Source organism: Ostrea edulis, chromosome 9 (assembly GCF_947568905.1).
Source record: "Ostrea edulis chromosome 9, xbOstEdul1.1, whole genome shotgun sequence".
In the NCBI taxonomy this organism is placed as follows: domain Eukaryota; kingdom Metazoa; phylum Mollusca; class Bivalvia; order Ostreida; family Ostreidae; genus Ostrea; species Ostrea edulis.
Genome location: NC_079172.1, coordinates 43,989,510 through 44,011,267, shown reverse-complemented (window position 1 = coordinate 44,011,267; position 21,758 = coordinate 43,989,510). Strand labels below are relative to the sequence as shown.

At 36.1% G+C, this 21,758-nt stretch overlaps 1 protein-coding gene across 1 annotated transcript; it reads right to left on the bottom strand.

Moving 5' to 3' along the window:
* Positions 1–1,625: 1,625 nt before the first annotated feature.
* Positions 1,626–17,758, bottom strand: LOC125659222 (DNA replication licensing factor mcm7-like). Its single transcript, XM_048890827.2, has 14 exons — positions 17,544–17,758; positions 17,360–17,439; positions 16,098–16,262; positions 14,092–14,222; positions 12,999–13,179; positions 11,799–11,936; positions 9,321–9,425; positions 9,075–9,152; positions 8,692–8,905; positions 8,481–8,564; positions 5,374–5,585; positions 4,676–4,941; positions 2,955–3,233; positions 1,626–2,795 (listed from the first exon to the last, which is right to left on the bottom strand). Exons 1-14 carry the CDS (start codon positions 17,572–17,574, stop codon positions 2,588–2,590), a joined length of 2,172 nt encoding a protein of 723 aa, XP_048746784.1. The 5' UTR covers positions 17,575–17,758; the 3' UTR covers positions 1,626–2,587.
* Between the last annotated feature and the right edge of the window lie 4,000 nt (positions 17,759–21,758).

Sequence of the window (21,758 nt, the reverse complement as noted above, 5' to 3'; positions counted from 1 at the left end):
ATTATTTCACCTGTTTTAACCCAAATAATTTGATTTTAAATCGATGTTTACAAATAACCGCGTCACTCTGTGACCAGTTCAAACTTTCAGATCATCGGTGGTCTTATCTGTGTAAAGCTGTGTATTTTGTTATAACAGTACCGTACCATAAGTTTAATAGAAATAAAAATATCAAATACCTCTTAGTAATTCGTTGTTTTACGCTCTTTCAGCCTTAAAACTAGACAGTTGCGTATGAGTTTATACATCATGTTGGGATTCCCCTGACGCGCGTGGGTCTATTTATAGACGTCTATTATGGGATGATTTATATATGTACCCACTATATTTACTTTCTAAATAATATTCGCAGTTTTCTTTTACATGCAGATGTTTTCAAGCATGTAATTAAGGGAACGTTAATAACTTTATAAAGTAATTAATCTGATTTAAAGTAATTATGTACAAAAATAATACATGAACATCGGGTCATACAGCTTTAAGCTCAAATTTATAAACAAAGGGATACCGTCAACATAAGCAACATTCTCTGTCCAAAAAAATTTCAGTTGTGTATTTCAACAGTCCACATCCAGTATTTCCTACAAGTATACTTCTACTATTGCATCCGAACTTTATCATAAACAATCTTCGCAGTACCTAGATATAGACCATCTTATACTTGATCCACCTACCTGTTCTTCATCTTCTTTCAACTATAGTCTAGCTGGACATGTCATTACAGGTGATGTTGATCAACATAATTGAAAATGAGGACCTCAAGTCACATGCACTTTAAAAGGTCCTAAATTCAGAGAATCTCGGTCTTTCTAGAAACTCGCCATGTTTCTGCCTCCCCCCACCCTAAAACTATATTTTCTTCTCATCCGCATGATTCAGGAGATTAGCAAAACAAATCTATATTTTAATATTGTAGTAACATTGCTAGAATCCACATATCTCTCATCGGTTAGATCACCTAACTGATATCGCAAGGGTCCCCGATGTCGATCAAAAGAGTTTTGTTCCTTCAGCTTCACGTCCCCATATACAATCTTCTGTAGTGCACAAGAATTTGCTTCCATCAGAAACTAGTAAACTTATACAAACTCTAAAATAACCCCAGTGATATCATTTTTTTTTCTTACAGAAAAAGGCATGTCACGAAAATGTATACAAGTCATGTATATCGAGAAACTCTGTAAAATATGACTCTCCCGCTTTAAAATAAGTCAGAGTGCGATATTTTCAGGGCAAGTTTCTTAGAACATTAATAGTCCGACATGCTTGTAAACTAAATTCTGATTTCGTCAACGTTCTAAGATTGGACCCAGATTTCAATACGGATCTGTTCATCATATACACCTTTCATATCTTTCATACTTCTAATCAAACGTCTCTCCTCTGATACATTTTGTTCATTAAAAAATCACACACGAGGAACTGCTTAGTTTTTCACTTTGGCGCGATGCAATACCTCTGACAATACTAATAGTCCTAATTAAATTCCTTTTTCAGATTTTTACATTCCTTTTGGCGTGCAAGGTCTCCGAATAACAGGGATATACATTGCAATTCCCATAAAATTTCAATATTTCATGTAGATTGCAAATCTTCCTTTGGGTAGTAACTGAAGAAAACCAATATTTGATTAGTCCTATTTTAATTGACTTCATGAATGAAATGATCAATTTCTTTCCATTAATACAATATACATGCACAGCATAATATTTCAGATTTTAATCAATGCTTGCTTAAGACTTGTACACTGCTAATTCTGAACATGCCTTGAACACATCTTTTGTAAAATTCTGAACATGCCTTGAACACATCTTTGGTGGCAACTGAACACCATCTTTGCCAAGGAGGCAAAAAACACAGGTCAAAATTGTCATAAATTCAAACAAGAGTAACAAGAGTTCTGCAAGGTGGGGCATATATCCCTTAACATTGAGTGTCTAAATAAACTTTTTTTTTAATGAATCCCTGCACTGACCTTGACCGTTGGACCCGTCTTCCTCTCCTGATAACTAACTACATTTGAAGCATGATCTCAATACAGCTTTAAAAAAAATGTGGTCTGTGGAGTGCTTGTGAGCTCAGTGTTACACACTCTCACTCACCCGCACATGAACAAGCCATTACTAATAGTCCCTCTTGCAATAAATTGCAAGGGGATAATAAAAGTTGTCAGTTGGATATTTAATATTCACATGTAGCAAAGAAATTGCAATTCTACAAATGTACAATCTATGGACTGCCAGCTCATCAGACAGGTGATGAATTTAATGGAACAAACAATACATTTCTGCATCAATGATGTACTGTACTGTAGTTTGAAAAATTGGGACATAGTACTTCACCTCAGACATTCTGTGTAAAAAATCATAAACAAAGCTCTAACCTCTAAAAACATATATTCATAATTTACAGTATCTGACGAGTAAAAACATTACTGAAACACCTTTCATCTACTTTTTCTATTTCCATTCTTAAATAATTGCAACATGGTTAGGCCTCTAAATCCATCCATATAGTTCCTCACTTAAATAAATGTGATCTTTCTATTTCCATTCTTAAATAATGGCATCATGGTTAGGTTCCTCACTTAAATAAATGTGATCTTTGTGTGAGCTTGGTTTGTCTGCCAGACATTTAACTCTTCATATTCCTCAATACAAGCATCCACCTGGTCAGGCTTGAATCCTTTAGAAACACACTGTTCCATAACTTCCGAGATCTTCACAGAACGTAGTCCCTTAGAAGGGGCTATTTCCCTGATGATGCCGAAAATCTGATCTGTGACATTGTGTGCCCTGAAAAGAATTTTAAAAATTTGGTATCAATGAAGACATGCTGTGTTGAAAACATATAAAAATAAAGATATTTGCTAGAGATACTCTTTCAAATTGCCCCTAAAATTTGCCAACTGGAAGCATTATCATCAAGACTAGCATGGTTGACATTCTCTTTACCTGTTGTGCACGTCATGAGCTGGGTTAAGCGAATCCTTAGACATCTCCATCAGTCTCATTGCCTCATTGACGTCTTCCTTCTCCACGACATCAGCCAATCGTAGTCTAGCGAGGGCCGTGGACAGACGCAAGATGGCCAACAGAGTACGGGCTGAGGTAAAGGTGGTGTCTTTACTGTTTCTAGCCTCCTTCCTCATTTCAACATAGGCACCAGTGATATAATCTGACAAGTTCTCTGGGATCACTGGCTGTTTCTTCTTGCACAATGCAATGTAGCGCCTACAAAAATGAAAACATACAAGATCTGCTGAATGCAAAATAACCTACATTTCCACATGAGAGAAGTTATTAAAAAAAAATTTAATTCTAAAGTTGGTTTTCGTTCTATTTTTCCAGATGTCACTTCAGGTTTAGTAAAGATGGTGTTGAATTCAAAATTGTTACCCTCTAACAATTGTTGTCATTGAGAAAACAATTATCATGTATAAAATATGTCAGTAAATACATGCAAGTCAACAGAACATTCAACTGGATCCACTTCATCCACTATCAAACACTTGTTACAAAAGCATGGAATAACTAGAGATTGTTTTATGAAAAACAAATGTCTCCCCAGCTCTCCAAATAGGAAGTGCTCCAAATGGAACCTCCTCCCCTTAATGTACTGCATGGTATGGAGGAGAAAACATGAGCAGGAACATAGACATTATGAACTCCGATAAGCCACATAGGAGAAGTATTTACAAACTATTTTACACACTCCACCCCTCAGATCCAATAAACTTTAGGAAAAAAATTGGATCCTACCGTCCCAACAATATGCACATCTACAATTAGCAATGAAGCATCGTACAAAGTTTCAAGTCTATCAGATAAGCCATATAAGTGTTCACTAGCTATTTTACATTCTCCACCCCTCTTAGATCCACTATAACTTAAAGGAAAATAATTGGATCCTCCCATCCCAATAATATGCACATTAACAATCGGCAATGAAGCATTGTACAAAGTTTCAAGTCTATCTGATAAGCCATATAAGGGGAGAAATGTGCACAAGATTTCGCGACAGATAGACGGACATAAAGTGCAAAAACAATATGTCTCCCCCTGGAAGATTGAAAACAAGACATAGAGGCCATACTGTCGCTAACTGTAGCCTAGGCACGGCAAATCGATCACTGAAGACAAAGTCTGTGAGTGACAAAGTTTGTACAGTGTAAAGGAGACAGGGTCTGCCCTGGGGACTGTCAAGGGAAAGGTGATTAAGCAGATTGAATAGATTTTGGAGAATAACTACTATTTTGTGCTTTAATATTAAGATAGACATTGTTATTGTTTAGTGCAGATTGTTTCTTTATTCATGTACACACACTGTAGTAATGTGAAGAATTTCTAGTCAGCAACAGGTTCATACAGTTTACTCTCCAAGCTTTTCAAATATGCATTTAAATCTCTATTCAGGAAACTAGTCATATTGTTCATTTTCAAAAAGTGAATTTAGTGTAACAAAGGTTTTAAAGTTAAATTCATGATCAAGTTTAAAATAGATTTAAAGAATCCAAACTCAAGTTGAATGTTAACCGACCTACAATTCCTGCAACCGTGACAGCCACATAGATTTCATGTTTCAAAGGAATTTGAATTGATAACCATTTGGAAATCAATTAAGTTAAAATATATTTATTTGTCCGATTTAAAAATTTAAAATCTCTTGTCATTACCTCATCAGCTTCATTTCCAAGGGTGTAAACTGAGCTGGAGGCTGAACATTATGCTGATGGACATATGTAATATGTTGAGCAAGCCTCAGATCATTCTCCCGGTCCGCTTTGTCCTGTATAAGCCACAGCAAGTCGAATCTCGACAGAAGAGCAGCAGGCAGCTGGATATTTTGTTCAATGGACTTTTTGGGGTTGTATCGACCATATGCTGGGTTAGCAGCTGCCAGAATGGAGACTCTAGCATTTAGACTTGTCATGATTCCGGCCTATGAAAGTGAAAGTAGGAGTAGGTATCAATACCAAAATCTACAGCAATTTAAACTTGTTTAGCAAAATGTCACAACATAGTCAAAGTTAGAACTTACCACTACATTTTTAAATACACATACATAGAATTTCCTTTCAAGGTGTGAATTTACTCAATTTTCATGCATATGACATTCCAATCTGTAAGTCCCTAGAAGCACTTGGTATCAAATGAGGGATATTGTACATCACATTTTATTTGCAAGAACTTAACTTACACCCAAATTTTCTGAGACTAGTTAAATCAACTTGAAGACATACAGGACTTACACAACATGTAATGATTTCTTCTACAGTACACAGGATACAGCAAATCCAGAGTTTTTTCATCCTTGGTTTACACGAAACCGTAACATTCCATGACAACCAAAACCTAACAAAATATAGCTGACCTTGGCAATGGAAATAGTTTGCTGCTCCATGACCTCATGAATAGCAGTCCTGTCCGCCTCCATCATCTTGTCAAACTCGTCAATGCAGCACACACCTTGATCAGCCAGCACCAGAGCTCCACCCTCCAATGTCATCTCCCCTGTGATTGGGTCTTTCATCACCGCTGCGGTTAAACCCACTCCTGAAGATCCTCGTCCAGTGGTGTACTGACCTAGTTTAACAATATACTTTGTTTTTATTAAAGCAAATGTCTTCCCAGCTCCCCACATTAAGTGCTACAAATTACACCTCACTCCCCTTAACGTACTGCATGGTATACAAAAAGCATGTGCAGGAACATAAACTGCATTTTGTGCATTGAGGAAAAAGATAGAGAAAAAGATTCAACACTGATGGCCCATTGAGCACGAGGGAAATCCAAACACCATGCATTAACTCGGACACAACCATACAAAATTTAGGTTTGAAAGAGCATAAAACAATAAATGATATTTTTATTTCTAAAACTTGTGGCAAGATACTGCAGTAAGATTTACACAGACAATATCACCAATGATCTTGCCTCTGGAAGTCCGACCTGGACATGTGACTGTCACTTAATTTATCTTCTGAATATGAATTACAAGTGGCCAAGTGACAACTGTTTGTAAAACACCAGATTTAAAACCAAATAATTCTGGTTTAAAAAGATGAATAATGTATGATGTGACATACAGATACACATGCTTGATAATTCAATTGTTTTTACAAGGTGTACAAAAATTTTCAACAGGACATTTTCCTTTTAAATATGTATACAAAAATAGTTGTAATGTCAGTTTATTTTTTCTGTCCATTACAGAGTTACATATAAGTCACCAAGTTTTCCTTTGTTGGCAATTGATGTACTGGATTCAATATCAATTACTTGCATGTGCATGATGCCTATCCAAAGAACTGAAGATTTTTAAGGGTTTCCTAAAGCATATACTGTAGATGTGCAAATTTTACACCCGATACTGACCGTCAGTGACTGTACTAACTAAACTGAGTAAGCAAGACTTTAAAAATTACCGATTAAACAAGAGGCCCAGGGGCCTTATAGGTCACCTGAGTATCATGTAACAACCTTCCAATGTTTGAATTAGGTTTGTGTTTAAATATAAGAATTTTACTTTTGGATGGAAGAAACATTGAATAGCTATGTGGTCATGAAGTACACGTGTCATTTTTATGTTCAATCAATAATCCTTTTTAAAAAACCTAGGTCTGAGACATCATAAAGAAAAGGGTTATTTACTCCTTAGATAAAACCAATATAAGAAGATTTTCAAAGAATTTCTACATTTTCACTATATGACCAATAGAGCCCCACCCTAACACAAGAACCCCTGCCCCAGGGGCCATGAATTTCACAATTTTGGTAGAGGGCTCAACGCTCATTATAATTATGCCCACAGTTTGGCTTCTTGATGTCCAGGAGTAAAGAAGAAGATTTTTTTAAAATTACTCATTTTGATGGTTTTTGCCCCACCCCTCAGGCTCCAGGGGGGCAGGGACCACGAATTTTACAATTTTTGTTCCCCTCCACCCACAGATGCTATATGCCAAAATTGGTTGAAATTGGTTCAGGTGTTTCAGAGAAGAAGCTGAAAATGTTCAAATGTTAATGCACGACGAAGGACAAAAACAGAAGATTTTCAAAGAAATATTGCATTTTCACTATATGATCAACCAGCCCCGCCTTTGCACCAGAACCCCTGACCCAGGGGCCATAAATTTCAGTTTTGAAAGAAGCATCCTTGATCATCATTATCATACTATTAGTTTGTCTACTTAATACCCAGCAGCAGAGGAGAAGATTTTCAAAGGAATAAAATGCATTTTCACTATATGATCAATAGGGCCCCACCCTAATACCAGAACCCCTGACCCAGGGGCCATGGATTTCACAATTTTGAAAGAGGCATCCTTGCTCATCATAACCATGCTATTGGTTTGTCTACTTAATACCCAAGGACAGAGAAGAAGATTTTCAAAGAAATAATGCATTTTCACTATATGACTTATAGAGCCCCACTCTAGCACCAGAACCCCTGATCCAGGGGCCATGAATTTCACAATTTTTAAAGAGGCATCCTTGCTCATCATTACCATGCTATTAGTTTGTCTACTTAATACCCAGAGACAGAGAATAAGATTTTCAAAGAATTTCTACACTTTCACTATATGACCAATAGAGCCCCACCCTAACACAAGAACCCCTGCCCCAGGGGCCATGAATTTCACAATTTTGGTAGAGGGCTCAACGCTCATTATAATTATGCCCACAGTTTGGCTTCTTGATGTCCAGGAGTAAAGAAGAAGATTCTTTAAAATTACACTCATTTTGATGGTTTTTGCCCCACCCCTCAGGCCCAAGGGGGGCAGGGACCACGAATTTCACAATTTTTGTTCCCCTCCACCCACAGATGCTATATGCCAAAATTGGTTGAAATTGGTTCAGGTGTTTCAGAGAAGAAGCTGAAAATGTTCAAATGTTAACGCACGACGACGGACAAAAACAGATAGCAATAGGTCACCTGAATGATTCAGGTGACCTAAAAAGGTATTTCAATTCCCGACATATTTGCTTAAAAACGATTTCATTCCAGTAAATACTAGTTATTCAGATTATTGAAAGATTTTGATTTTTCTTCATGTTAGACCACAATGTTCATACAAACTTGAGTTTTACTTTCGTTTATAAATGATCAGTTGCAAATGACTGTTGTTGTCTAGCCCCCACCCCCCTTTCCAAACATCATTAAAAATCTGGTGGCCCCTAGAAGAGGATACAAATTACAAGTTGATTCTGCACCCAAACACTATACTGCAGTCACACTTGTTTTATAGTCAGAGACTTCTCCTTGAGAGCAATACTGGAAATGACCTCGGTAAGACTATTGTTTTTTGTTTTTGAAAATTGTATTGACAATCAATCAATTGCATGCATTTGCTATAGTAGTCAGCGACATTCATCCTTTTCATCACTGACAACAATTGTTTTATACACTAGTCATAGTTATGACCATCTATAAATTTTTGAAATACATCAAATTACAGGAGTTTTTCTCCAACAACTTACTTCTTGGAGCCAATCTGTCAATGTATGAAAGCAGCTGAGATTTGGCCACACCAGGATCACCCATCAAACAAATATTTATGTTACCTGAAATAAGATCCAACTCACAGGTGAAATATCAATAGTAAAAATCAAACCATGTAATGCAAGTAATGAACCCTGTCAAACCATCCTTCCAATATAACTGTTGAGATACACATACAAGCAACGGTACCTCTTATTTTCATGCCTCTAGGAGACTTGTCCACTCCCCCAACTAACAGCAGCAGGAGGGCCTTTTTTACATCCTCATGTCCATAGATCTCTGGAGCAATGCTGCTGGCCAGTTTATCGTAGAAGTCATCCTCTGCCACCTGTTTAATCTCATCCTCTGTGAGTTCCTCAGCCCCCAACTCGTCGTCCTCAGTTTTGTTCATCTTCACCACTCTCTGCAATGTCATCACTAATACAGTATTTTCAATTTCTCACAATTTGAATCTTGGAAGTTTTTGCAAAAAATTTCCGAATTTAAAACATTTAAAATATATTTCAATCATCACTATCTAAATCATAAAACTTGCATCATGTGTGCCATTGCATTTATATATATTTACTTACATGTGCTTCTAAGTATGTTTCTGACAAAAGCCCTTGTTGAATTTGTCCATATCCTTGCTTCATTAAAGGTAAAAATACCTTCACAGAGTTAAGAAAATTTTTCCAAATTGAAATGTGAATAATTAGAAATCTTAAAATTGAAAATGTAAAACATGAAAGAGGAAATGTAAGAAATTATAACATCCCCCCCCCCCCCTTCTAATCTAAAACCCATATAATATACCACACTGGTTGAACAAAGGATACCCCTGTGATGCTGACATGGTCACCTGGCAAGGTGCACCTCGTTGTCTCCCCGCGACATATTACCGTCATACTTCTGGGAATGTTCCCCACAGGAACTTGATCACTCTGTAATTAAACAATTTAAATAGTACTTATTTAAAAGATTAACCCTCTCCCCCCTTTTTGGAACAGTTTGTACCTCATCAGTTAGCAATGTTATGTTGACATTTGAAGTGGCAAATCAAGAAACATCAAGGATACTATTAAAATGATTCAAACTAAATAAACACAGAGAAAACATGATCGCTTTCTCATTGCTTATGTTTACGACATGCGAGAAAATTTGGTCCTTTGGTTGACAATGAGAATCATAATGAAGATAATTGACATGAAGCTCAAGAACAAAATCGCTACTCCGTACACGTGCATTTCCCTTATAAAACCTAAACATCTACCGTGTATATGCCCCAAGGGTCATGGTCAATCTACACGAGGGTGCTCGATTACTAAATTGTCAGATTCTGTCACTGACGTTTTTAAAAGATTTTAATCTTTCCAACATATCTTTCTTCATAACCCCTGAGGTTACCACCACATACAATGTCACAATCCATAGTGACGACTCCTCGTTTGTGATGTTGTATCCTGTAGTTACAGCGTGAACAAAATGAAACAAGACTGTCATGGTTCAGACATTTTTCAGTTCTGGACACAAAACCTTGGTTTTTTGTTTTTTTCCTGGTTTGGTTAATTTCGTGTGATAAAATAAAATAATTTGAGGCCAGGGGCTGACAAACAATTTTTTAAGCACTTGCCCTCGGGCAAGTGGTTAGGCAAAATTTACTTGCCCAACCTTTCAATCTACTTGCCCCACCAACATTTCACATTGTGGTAGAAATTTTAATGAACACCCTCATTAAAATAAAATGTATAAAATATTTGTGTTCTTTAATTCACTTTTCTCAAACTTCATATCCTTAGCCACGGTAATCGCGTGAACCTCACTGATTAGGTGAGACTTCAGGGATTCCAAGCGAAAGAGTTTGCAACCCTTAAAAAACGAATTGTTCTTAGCGTTACTAACAGTAGGAAACTCCCTGCAAATAGTGCAGTGCATTGAGTTATTTTCAACGTCATATTTCACACACGGCCACGTATCCTCCCATGATTTGATGTAACACCGCTTCCTCTGAGTTTTCTCGCACTTCGCATGCTTTGATACCGAAGGTTTTCGTTGTTATTAACGTCAACTAATTGCTGGTCACCATGTGTGTCCGAGCCTTTTTGCTTGACTTTAGTTATAAATTTGTCCATGCTTGGACCCGCATCGCAATGTCAACACATACATATATGTTTTTCACGCACTTGACCTTCATTTCATAAAGCATTTTCGTGACTAAAAATCGTCAATTGTTAACTCGTACGAAAATCTACTTTCATTTCCAATGCAAAACCAATAGTTGTGGTTTAAAAAATCACTTGCCCACGGGCAAGTTCGTACTTATTTTTTACTTGCCCAATTGGAAAAATCACTCGCCCCGGGCGTTGGGCAATGGGATTTGTCAGCCCGTGAGGCAAAAAAGGAAAAAAAAAAAGAAAAAAGAAATAGGTGTGTTTCTGGTTACCTGACCGATCCTAAATTTTTATCCCAACCCTAATTTTCTGGATTATTTCCAGTCCTTAATTTATGTACACTTCGTTTCTCAAATTAAAAAAAAATGCAATAAGTTTGGGCTCGGTATTCAAATTATTGGAAAATGTCATGTATTAAATAGGGTAAAATCAGTTGTCAAAATGCAATTTTTGGTTCATTTTAGTATTTTAACCCAATATTGAACACTTGATGCTACATGTCAGTACTCACAAATAAATGTATGTATCATGTAAGGTTTCCTCCCGGTGATACAAGGCAAATACTGACTGAATAAAAATATAAAATTTTTAAAAAAATTTGCAACGCCCGATCTTATCCCCCCCCCCCCCCTCCAGATGCAATCTGAAACACACCTAAAAAAAATGTTGGCCTAATTAACTGAAGAATAATGGGGATCCTAAAGCAAATTTAATTTGTTTTTGTTAAAGAAATGTCTCCCAAGCTCCCCATATTGAAAGTGCTCCAAATTACACCCCCTTCCCCTTAATATACTGCATGCCATGATATGGAGAAATAAGCATGGGCAGGAACATAGACATTATACACTACACTTTGCACACAGAGGAAAAAGATGTATAACAGATTCAATATTGATGTCATTGTAGTGTGGAATACAAAAATAATGACTTGTTATGCTTAAGTACCAATAGGAAAGTGAACATACTACCCTTGCACATGAAAAAAAATTTTGTTTGTGATACACTTTCAAACCAAGATTACAACAAACTGGAACTGCAAGACAATGTTTTTTTCTTCAAATTTCCAAAAACTAACAAATCTTGTTATCGTTGGAAAGGTCTACTCACAAGAAATGCACATGCTAAATATCATTTTCTTCTACTTACATGTTCTTGTATTTTTATCTCCTGGAACTTTACAAACTTTGAGCCTCGGCTTTGTAAATACAACCTTCCACCTGATCTGTTTGTGGTACATTCTTGACTAGGACACATAATCAAAGGCATGAAAGATGGAGAGTTTATCTGCAAGTATAACAAATTTAAGAATGAACAATATAGATGAATATCAAGCAATTATCTATTGGAAAATACATTACTGAACTTGGTGTAAAGATTGGGAAGACCAAGTTGAACAAAGTGTAATTTTCTCAAAAATTGAAGACAATCAAAATCCTTGCCACATGCACATCTCCAATACCCATACAAACACTCTGTGAAACAAACATTCTGAAAATATTGCATAAAAGCAATACATGTCCCCTACCGACGCCCCAATTAATTAATGACTGTACTTAATAATCGAGAAAATGTGTATTTGATGTTGTTTGACCTTGAACTGTGACCCGATACATTGGTACCAAGTCACCATGTTCACCAGTGTCAAATGCGATTAATGTTTTGTTGTTCATACAGTTGATGCATGCAGTTTTTATAAGGGATGAAGTAGTCTTTGCACAAAATATGTGGGGGAATTACTTAAATAATCGCGCAAATTGGACACAAAACACACTGATATAACATTCATATCTGTATATCTTTTATACCTATAAAGGACTCCAAAATACTACTTGTTATCAACAATTTTGAAGGCCAATTTTGAATACCCGTAACTACAGGAATATGGTAAATTAAGAACTGCCAATGAACCAGACTTCGCTCACAGACTACACAAAATTACTTGCAAAAATAACAGATTTGATATATATTTTCATTTATATGTTCCTTTTGTGATTAATGAAATTGAAATTTTAAATTAATGAAACGATTTTTCACAAAATCAGCGACTGAGGCTTGTTTTTTGCTTCTATTCAAGCGTCCTACTTCTACCGCATTTCCATTGGAACACAATCTGATCCCGATGAATAAAGTATATGTGAAATATAAAAATTAATCTCTTAAAAAAACTTGTCTATCAAATGTTACAAAATACGAACTTGTAGTTTGCCACACTGAAACTAGACTGCAAGTTTCAAATCAATCCACGCAAGCATAACACCCCTAAGAAAATGTTATACCTTATAGGTTCTTATCATACGTCATGCTAACAATCAAAATACAATGAATTTTAAAATCTTAGCAACTTACTGGTTGATATGTTTCATTTCCACACACATCACAGGTGTATGTTGCCACGACCAACATTGGTTTTACTTCTGTTGTTCTCGTCACAATGCCCTTCACTTGAACAAGTTTTCCAATGCAGTTTGCTTTCACTTCTCGAATCATTCGATGTTTCTCATGACTAGGTGCCTTGAAATACAACTCACTACAACATGCACAAAATATTATTTGTTTTTTGTTAAAAACAAATGTCTTCTTCCCCAACTTACACTCACTTTCCCCTTCATGTACTGCATGGTATGGAGGAGAAACTACGAGCAGGAACATAGACATTATGAACTGCAATTTGTGCATTGAGGAAAAAGATCAATGTGACCAATGTCACTGTTACATGTAAACATGTGCTATGAAAATTTGGGGCCCAGTAAATTTCACTGTGGGCCAGTCAATTCACTGGGAATTGTCCAGAAAGTTTTGAATGTTTTGGGGAAGAATGCTTGTGTGTGTTACTTTTCTAATAATGGGCGTACATTATAACCCCGATTGATAAATTTAAAAACAAAACCCCACCATAAAACCAATCTCTACCCCGAGTTATCATTCCTTACACTCACTTACACCTCTGTCAACGTCTCAAGGGTTTTACAAGATTTTTGTAAAATGGCATGTATGCTCAAATAAAGTATGGTTTTGACTTCAGTTACAAAAATATAAGTAAATAAATATTGAGCAGATGTCAAGTCTTTTTGTGACACAAGAAGCATTGATTTGGGTTGAAACGTGGATATTGGGTAGTTCTATTGCACCAGGCCTATACATATGTACATGAAGAATATATAGTAATGGAAAAAATCTACAAATAGTTGCTTGTCCTACATTTCCCCCAATATTATATAAAATAGTTAATAGTTTTATTAGCCATAAAAAAGGTGGATTTACATGTGGAATAACATTGCCTATTTTGAGACGTTAACAGAGGTGTAAGTGAGAGCAAGGAACGATAACTCTGGATAGAGATTGCCATACAACCTCCCAAATCCCCAATTAGATTTCATATGTCAAAATTGTTAAACTTCAATAGTTTCGAAAATAAAAATCAGTGGGTGTCAGAACTTACAATCGCCTCATGAGCTCTGCTGGGTATTTGTTTCTGGGGTCTCGGGTAAGTTCTTGACCATCAGGATGGTTTCTCTGTTCCATAAGCAGCCTATGCTCAATGTATACATCAAGGGCATCTTTGTGAACTACCTATATGCAAGCAATTAAATCAAACACATTGGTAACTACATCCACTATTTTCCTTATATTCATATGAAATAAAATTGAAAAAAAATCTATGGTCTGTTTTCTTCTTCCAACTTTAGCTTGAAAGAAAAGGAAAAAACTTGCTGAAACCTGCTGCGACCTCTGTTAAGGTCATATCCGAAAGACCTGTGATTCTCACTTCTTTATCTAGTAAATGCTGAGCGTTTGACGAAGGAGCAATCATTACCTATGTTTACGTCTTAGATTTGACGCGGCCATGGCACTAGTGCGACTCTTACAGTTACGAAGCACTGAGCTACTGTGACTGGAATACCCAATGTTTATTAGGGTTTGTTGCTCAGCATCAAGCCAGACTCTCTTCTTTGGAGCCATTTTTCTCTCTAAACTGGTTCCCCACTGACTGGTGCTACACACAAACAAGAGAAGCGAGATCAACAGGGGTACCAGTTTTATCCCCCCCATAAGTAATTTTGATTGGACGGAAGTTTTCCGGAAACTAATCAAAATATACTTTACAAACGATCAATTAAGTACCTGTATTACGACGAACCAGATGGATAGCATTTATTTTCCCATGGCAGGCAACCACTAAAAAAACGACCAGCCATACTGACCGAAAAACAAATATTTTTATATGCCATTATGGTCTATCTGGTGAATTTTAGTCGACCATTTTGAATATTTATTAGCCATTTGCCAATGGCTGACACCAATCTGAATCACTGATTATGATGCATTGTATTGAGAAGTAGAGGGAAATTGCAAATAGTTAAGGAGGCAGGAAAGTTGAAATGAACTATGTCACAGAATTTGTTATGATTGCTAGAAGACTGTTGACACCTTAAAAAAGCACAGTTAATCAATGACACAAGGCTTAAGAACAAAAAAATTCTGTGTTCCCAGTAACCTGACCAATCCTATTATTGAACCCCCAATTTTTTTTTAATGGGTTGGTGGAGAAAAAATATATACATCCAGCATTTTGGAGGTTTTTGACATCAGTTTAAATGAACTGTAATTACTTTCTGATGTGGTTGTAAAAGCAAAACTAGCTGGTGATGCTGAATTTCCATTTTTCAAAATGGAATCCGGACCGATTTTCCAGGGTACAAAATTACGGTACCTCATGTCCGCAAGTCTGAGACTAGTAAAAAAAAATGTCAGACTAGTATACTCTCTATAGCACCAGTCCATATGGACCAGTAAAAATCTGGATATCAATCTGCAATAGGTTTTGATTTTAGCAAATTTGTCAGATGTTTGAACTTATGGTTGCTGTCCGGGGACAGGGGGTGTCGGCCAAACACAACGAACACCGGTGAGGACAGACGGTACGGTGCTCTTCAATGTGGGTATGTCCAACGTAGATTGTTGACAACTGAAGTGTTTGGATTGATCAATACTATTGCATAAAATGAATTTATGGGATAATGCATTTCATGATACACTGGACAGACTAGATATGCTTTGTAGACTAGTGAACATCAAGTCACTAGTCCGTAAGGACTAGTGCTTAACCCAACTCTCCCATGTCCCAATGTAAAAGTGGGGGCAAGTGTCAGAGGAATTTCTGACTAGCTCGATGTTTGCATTCAGAATTGCAAAATGTAATTAAGCACATAGAAGATCGGTATAAATGTGCTTTAATGCTTGAAGCGCATCAGTTTAACAGACATCTTTTAGGAAGAATATAGGAATTGTTCGCGAGATGACATGTTTCTGGAAGTTCAGATATATTTTGGGAAAAAAAATTTTGTTTTCATTACCAAACTACCAAATCAAATTTTGAAGATGTAGTAGGAAACACAGATTATTTTTTGAAGGCTTAATGAAATTACATATATTGAGATACTTTACTTCTCTTTCTTTGTAATCTGGAAGAATTTCCTGAATGGCATCGGCAAAGAGTGCTGTGTATCTACGAGTGTTTTCTTCAATGCCATCCTTGAGTTCAGGGTCAAAATCAGCAATGTTGTCCAAATCAATGGTTAAAGCCACCTGTTCTCTGTGAGCTATTTTAACCTGTAAAAATGCAAGCATACAAAATTTGGCCCCCTATTCCAAAGAGCATCCCTCTAAGGCCAAAAAAATGTTTGTTTCAGGTAGCCTCTGATTTTAAAAAAGGGTCGGTAGGTAGGTTTTTAATTTAATTTTTTTTTTAAATAAATGTGCCTTCGATTCAATGAAAATTTGATAGTTATAGTTGTTATACAATGTGTTTAATAGATAAAAAAATGTGTTCAGAGCACAATGTTTAATTGACAAATTACACAGTATGTGATTGAGTTTTGATATATATATATACGCATTTACAATAAATGTCTTGGCATTTCGGGAAATAGTTTGTACATCGATAAATTGAAATTAATAGGGTCTATAGATCTAGGGTCGGTCGGGCGACCTGAAACAAACATATTTTTTTATTTTGGCCTAATGAACAACTGTGATGATCTTTTGTGTGAATAATATCTCATGGCTTGGCCATTCAAGTGAATTTTATTGACTATTATAAATATAAAATCTCGAACTCCTGTGGGTGAAATACACACCAATTATATATATAACTAACAAAACTGATGGCATGAGGTTTAGATGAAAGATAGGGTAAAAGTACATAAGCCTGAAATCGAAATTCCTTTTGTAAAGTTGTTTATATCCCACAAATCAGTGGATGTAGCCCCGTTTGTTTAATAACCATAGGCCTATATTTAAAAGTCGTCATCTTAAAAGTTACAGAAAGGTAGAAACTCACGATTAAAACATGATTGTGAAGGTGAACGGCGAGGAAATAACGTTTTAGAGAAATTGTTGGTTCAATTTGAGGGGGGGGGGGGGGGGGGGGGGTGTAGGAATCCACTGGTTTTCTTTCCATTAATACATTGCATTCAATGCCCGTGGGTTCCGACGATGGGGGATTTGGGTTTGGTTTCTATACACATCACATGATCTAGAAACAATATCCACTCATCAGGTGCGTGTGATCCACACGACATAAAGTTTATTATAAAATCGTGTATCGCTCCTAGACCTACTCAAACTTATAGAGAATTTATCGACTACCTTTCAATTGTGCAGTATTCATAACTGAATTTAATGTTTTGAATTAAATTAACTAATACCAGCTGTTGTCCATAAACAAAGTCCTTGCCACCATCTTCTCCATCTACATAGAACTCCCTCAAAAATGTTTTGATCTTCTCTGCAACAGAAAAGATCCATGGATGCATACTACTTTCAAGATTTTTTTTTACATATATTTGAACATCAAACTCGTATCATGATTCTATATTACTGTACGCTCACCTTTATCGGCTGTGTAATCTCTGGGTGGCATATTTCTTAGTGTCTTTAGTTTCTGATCTTTTCAACATACAACAACAATGCCTTCGATTTATGGCGCGAAGTTTGTACCACGTGGTTAGAATGTAGTGGTATTCTATCAAAAAGGCTAAAATACGTTGATCGGATATTGTTGAATTTATTTCTCATTGCAAATAAGAAAACTATTAAAATAGAATAAAAAAATTACAAAAACAAAACAAAACCCCAAAAGACAAAGAAGGAAAACATAGTATATAGCTAGGATATTTAAAAACAAACTTTTTTTTTTATTTAGAAAAGAACGTTAACTGCACATTTTCTGCAGAACGATCCAAAGAAAACTTCTTGTGCATAGGTACTAGATCTATTCAAAACTAAAATCTACAAGCTTATCTTTCTAAAGAGATTAGAATGATATAGCACCAAATTTACTATTTTATATGTAAGTAAATATTATAAGAAATGTTTAATTAATGATAAAATCCAAATCATAAATTTAACAAAGTGTCCGCGGGTACGTAGGCCTAGCGCAAAGGTAGTGTTCTCGCTTCTCACCGCTGCGATCCGATTGATATCAGCAGTGCTGTATTTGAGAGGGTATAGTGGTTGCCCGCTCGGATATGAAGGTTTCCTTCCACACAATGACCCTCAAGCGCCAACATCCGTGCATCAAAGGCCGGACCCCACTGGAATTTAAATAATAATGGATTTAGCCTTGGTATTATATATGTAGATCTGTATTCATGTATACATTACATGTAGGTCTATACGTATATACCGATTAAACATTTAGAATAAATAATTCGCCGCATACATGCTTATGATTACCTTCATGCAATGAAGGGTGTTAACAAATAAAATATAGATATATGCGATGTAGATTAGATCATATTAATTCTCTATTCTTCATTGCGAAGTAAGAACGTATACAGGTGTTCTATTAGGGGGAGGGACTTACTCCCACTTTTTATATCCCTATTATTTAACCTCTCCCCACTTTAGATATTGAAAAAAAAATCTGTCTCATATGATCCGATACCCCTATTTTATTTTATGTCGTAATATTTCTTATTTTACCAGTGTTATCATATAAAACTTTTTAAAAAATATTTCAGCAGTATAAGTGCGCCAGAAATAACGACCAGGGTGCAAAAAAATCTACAAATTTTTATCTGTCAGAGAAAAATCGGTTTACCATATACCTTGAATTCAAGGACACCTGAAGTGTGGATTATGTATATATACCCCCCTCTATCAAATGGGGGGAAAAACATATATAGGAGCGATAATTTCTCAAAAAATATGTGATTTTCTCGCCGATTACCATAAAGTTGCTCATAATACCCATAAATGGTCATCTCAAAAGCGTACAGAAAGAAAAAACTGACTATTCAAAACGACTTTGTAGTCATCTCAAAAGCATACAGAAACTGACTATTCAGAACGACTTTATGGTTATCTAAAAATCATATGTACAGGAAGAAGAAATTGACAATTCAGAATGACGTATACTGACGCAATATGATTAAAATAAGATCTTTGATCCGCTCCGTTATTGTTATGTAGCTACAGCGACATAACAATAACGGAGCGGATCAAAGATCTTATTTTAATCAGATTGTATACTGACGGTGATCGGCGGGGAATTAACCAGTCTGATTAAAATCAATCTTTCTTTAGCGCTTTTTTAAAATTTTGTTCATTGTGTGAAGCGACAATCAGTGTAAAAGAAGAGCTAGTCATGAAGGGTTTTTAATAGATTGATAGGACCCTTTCAGGCATTACAAATAACATACATTATTGGTATACTTGCACATAAGTACATAAAATTATATTTCAAATAAAAAAAATTCTAGGCTAGCATATATTTTATTTCATTCATTATACTGGTTTGGCTTGACTTAAAAATACGAAGAGTTGGATAATTACAAGACTTCATTTGTGTATATATGAAATAATAATTCATTAATTGAAGTAGTAACATTGTCTTTTAAAATGCAAAGAAGGGGAATTCAGATATAATGTTTAATCATAAAACTTCATACTCATTACCCAATTAGTGGTAACGGAGTGTAAGCGTGGTAATTTATAACACATTATAAAACTCTTCAGAGTAAAATCTACCCGCTTTTTTACAGATTAGAAATTTTAAAAGATCATTCATACCACAAACTGTTCGCAGATTGAATTCGACAAGTAGTGTAGTGAGGGAAACAACATCAATTTTAAGAAGATGCAATATGATTCCTAGTCCAAAATATAAATGTGGTCTTCATGAGGACATGCCTATCATTTTTCCCCGGTTGGTTGTATTTCATTTAACGCCCTCTCGAGAATTTTTCACCCATATGGAGACGTCATCATTACCGGCGGAGGGCTGCAAAATTTAGGCCTATGCTCGGCGCTTATACAGGACAGGAAGGGGTCTTTCTAGTGCCACACCTGCTGTGACACGGGACCTCGGTTTTCGCGGTCTCATCCGAAGGACCGCTCCATTTAGTCGCCCCTTACAACAAGCAAGAGGTACTGAGGACCTATTCTAACCTGGATCCCCACGGGATCATTTCTTTTTTGTATACGTAAATGCAAGGTTTTCCAAAATAGATAATTTACGTTCGTCTTATTTGTGTTCATTCATTATTCTGGAGGTGATGAATCTCTCTCTGAAGAGGAATATGTGAAGCTTTTTGTTATTGTTCAGATATACTGGTGGTTTTAATTCTAATTTTGCTTCACATTACATAAAATATGATAATACAAGCATTAAATTGTAACAATGAAAACGATAGACATGATAGTATTACACCTTTTCTCACTTATGAGTATTTGATGGTGATGGTATTTTGATTGATTGTTTTTTAACGTCTCGTTGAGAATTTTTCACTCATATTGAGACGCCGGCTGATGTGAAGTACCACAAATTTAGATTTATGCTTAGCGCTCAGGGGCGCCCCGTGTCTCGCGCCAACGACTGTCGCGACACGGGAGCTCCGTTTTTTAAGGTCATACCCGAAAGATCCGTGCTTCTCGCTTCTAAATTCCGAGCGTTTGGTGACGGAGCTCAATCATTTACAATGTTAACTAACAGCTTAATATTTATTTATTTTTTTATGAAAACGGACAAGTCTGAATCGATCCATCTCTACGTGTATTTTACAAATAAGTTTTATCAGAATTTACTTACGGTATTTGAACTTTGTCTGAACGCGTAGCAATTTATTTTACTTTTGTGAGTACATTGACTTATGTGCAAATTTACGTATATAAGTAAATTTCTGTCGTATGAATATTGGGGTATAATTAGGTTTGACGCAGCCATGGCACGACCTCCCGGTTACGAAGCAAACGCTCTACCATAGAGTATTATCAAAGTTTTGGGACTTGTGTCCAATCCTATTGTCTGATTGACAAACCAAGCGTAGTCGGTATACATGCAGAGGCGGATCCAGTAATTGGTGAGAAGGGGGGTCTAGCACTTGATCTTGTAGGTGCTTTTCACAACGTCCACCCCTACCCCATTTACACCATTTGCCTAATGTAAATAACATCATCTTGAAGTAGTTTTATACATGTAAATGTTTAGTTCATTTACTACTTGTTTTCAAAGTTCTGGTAAATGTCATCACCATACTCAGGTCTGATTTCGCATTAAAACAAACAAAAACAAAAAACCAAAACAAAACAAAACCTACCCCCAAAACAGATTTTTAAAAAGGTTACTCCCAAGAGGCCGGGGTCTGGGGTAAATGTTGCAAAATCCTCCATTCTGAGCATTTCCTGGCACTTCTTTTTCATTTTAAAATTGCCTACTTTTTAAACAAAACTGTTATGTTATAATATACTTTTTAAGAATTCTTAAGTGATACTTGTATCTGACGAAAATATATCGTAAATATATATCAGCTAGGTGTCGTCTTTTTCAGGTTATCCTAGAATTAAATGATACACTGGTGTTGATAAATTTGAATAAGTATCTATCTCCCATATCATTTTGGCTGAAAGACTCATTAAAATTGAATAACGCATAATTTGTTTAGTCCGCAAAAGGGGGAGGGAGAGTTCGGACCCCCCCCCCCCCTCGGTCTGGATCCGCCTTTGACCTGCCACGAACTACATGTATGTACAGTAGCCCTCATCCTGGCCCTTCTCTTATTTTAATTTAGACCGTAGTATTTCATTTTCATGCATAAGAATTTC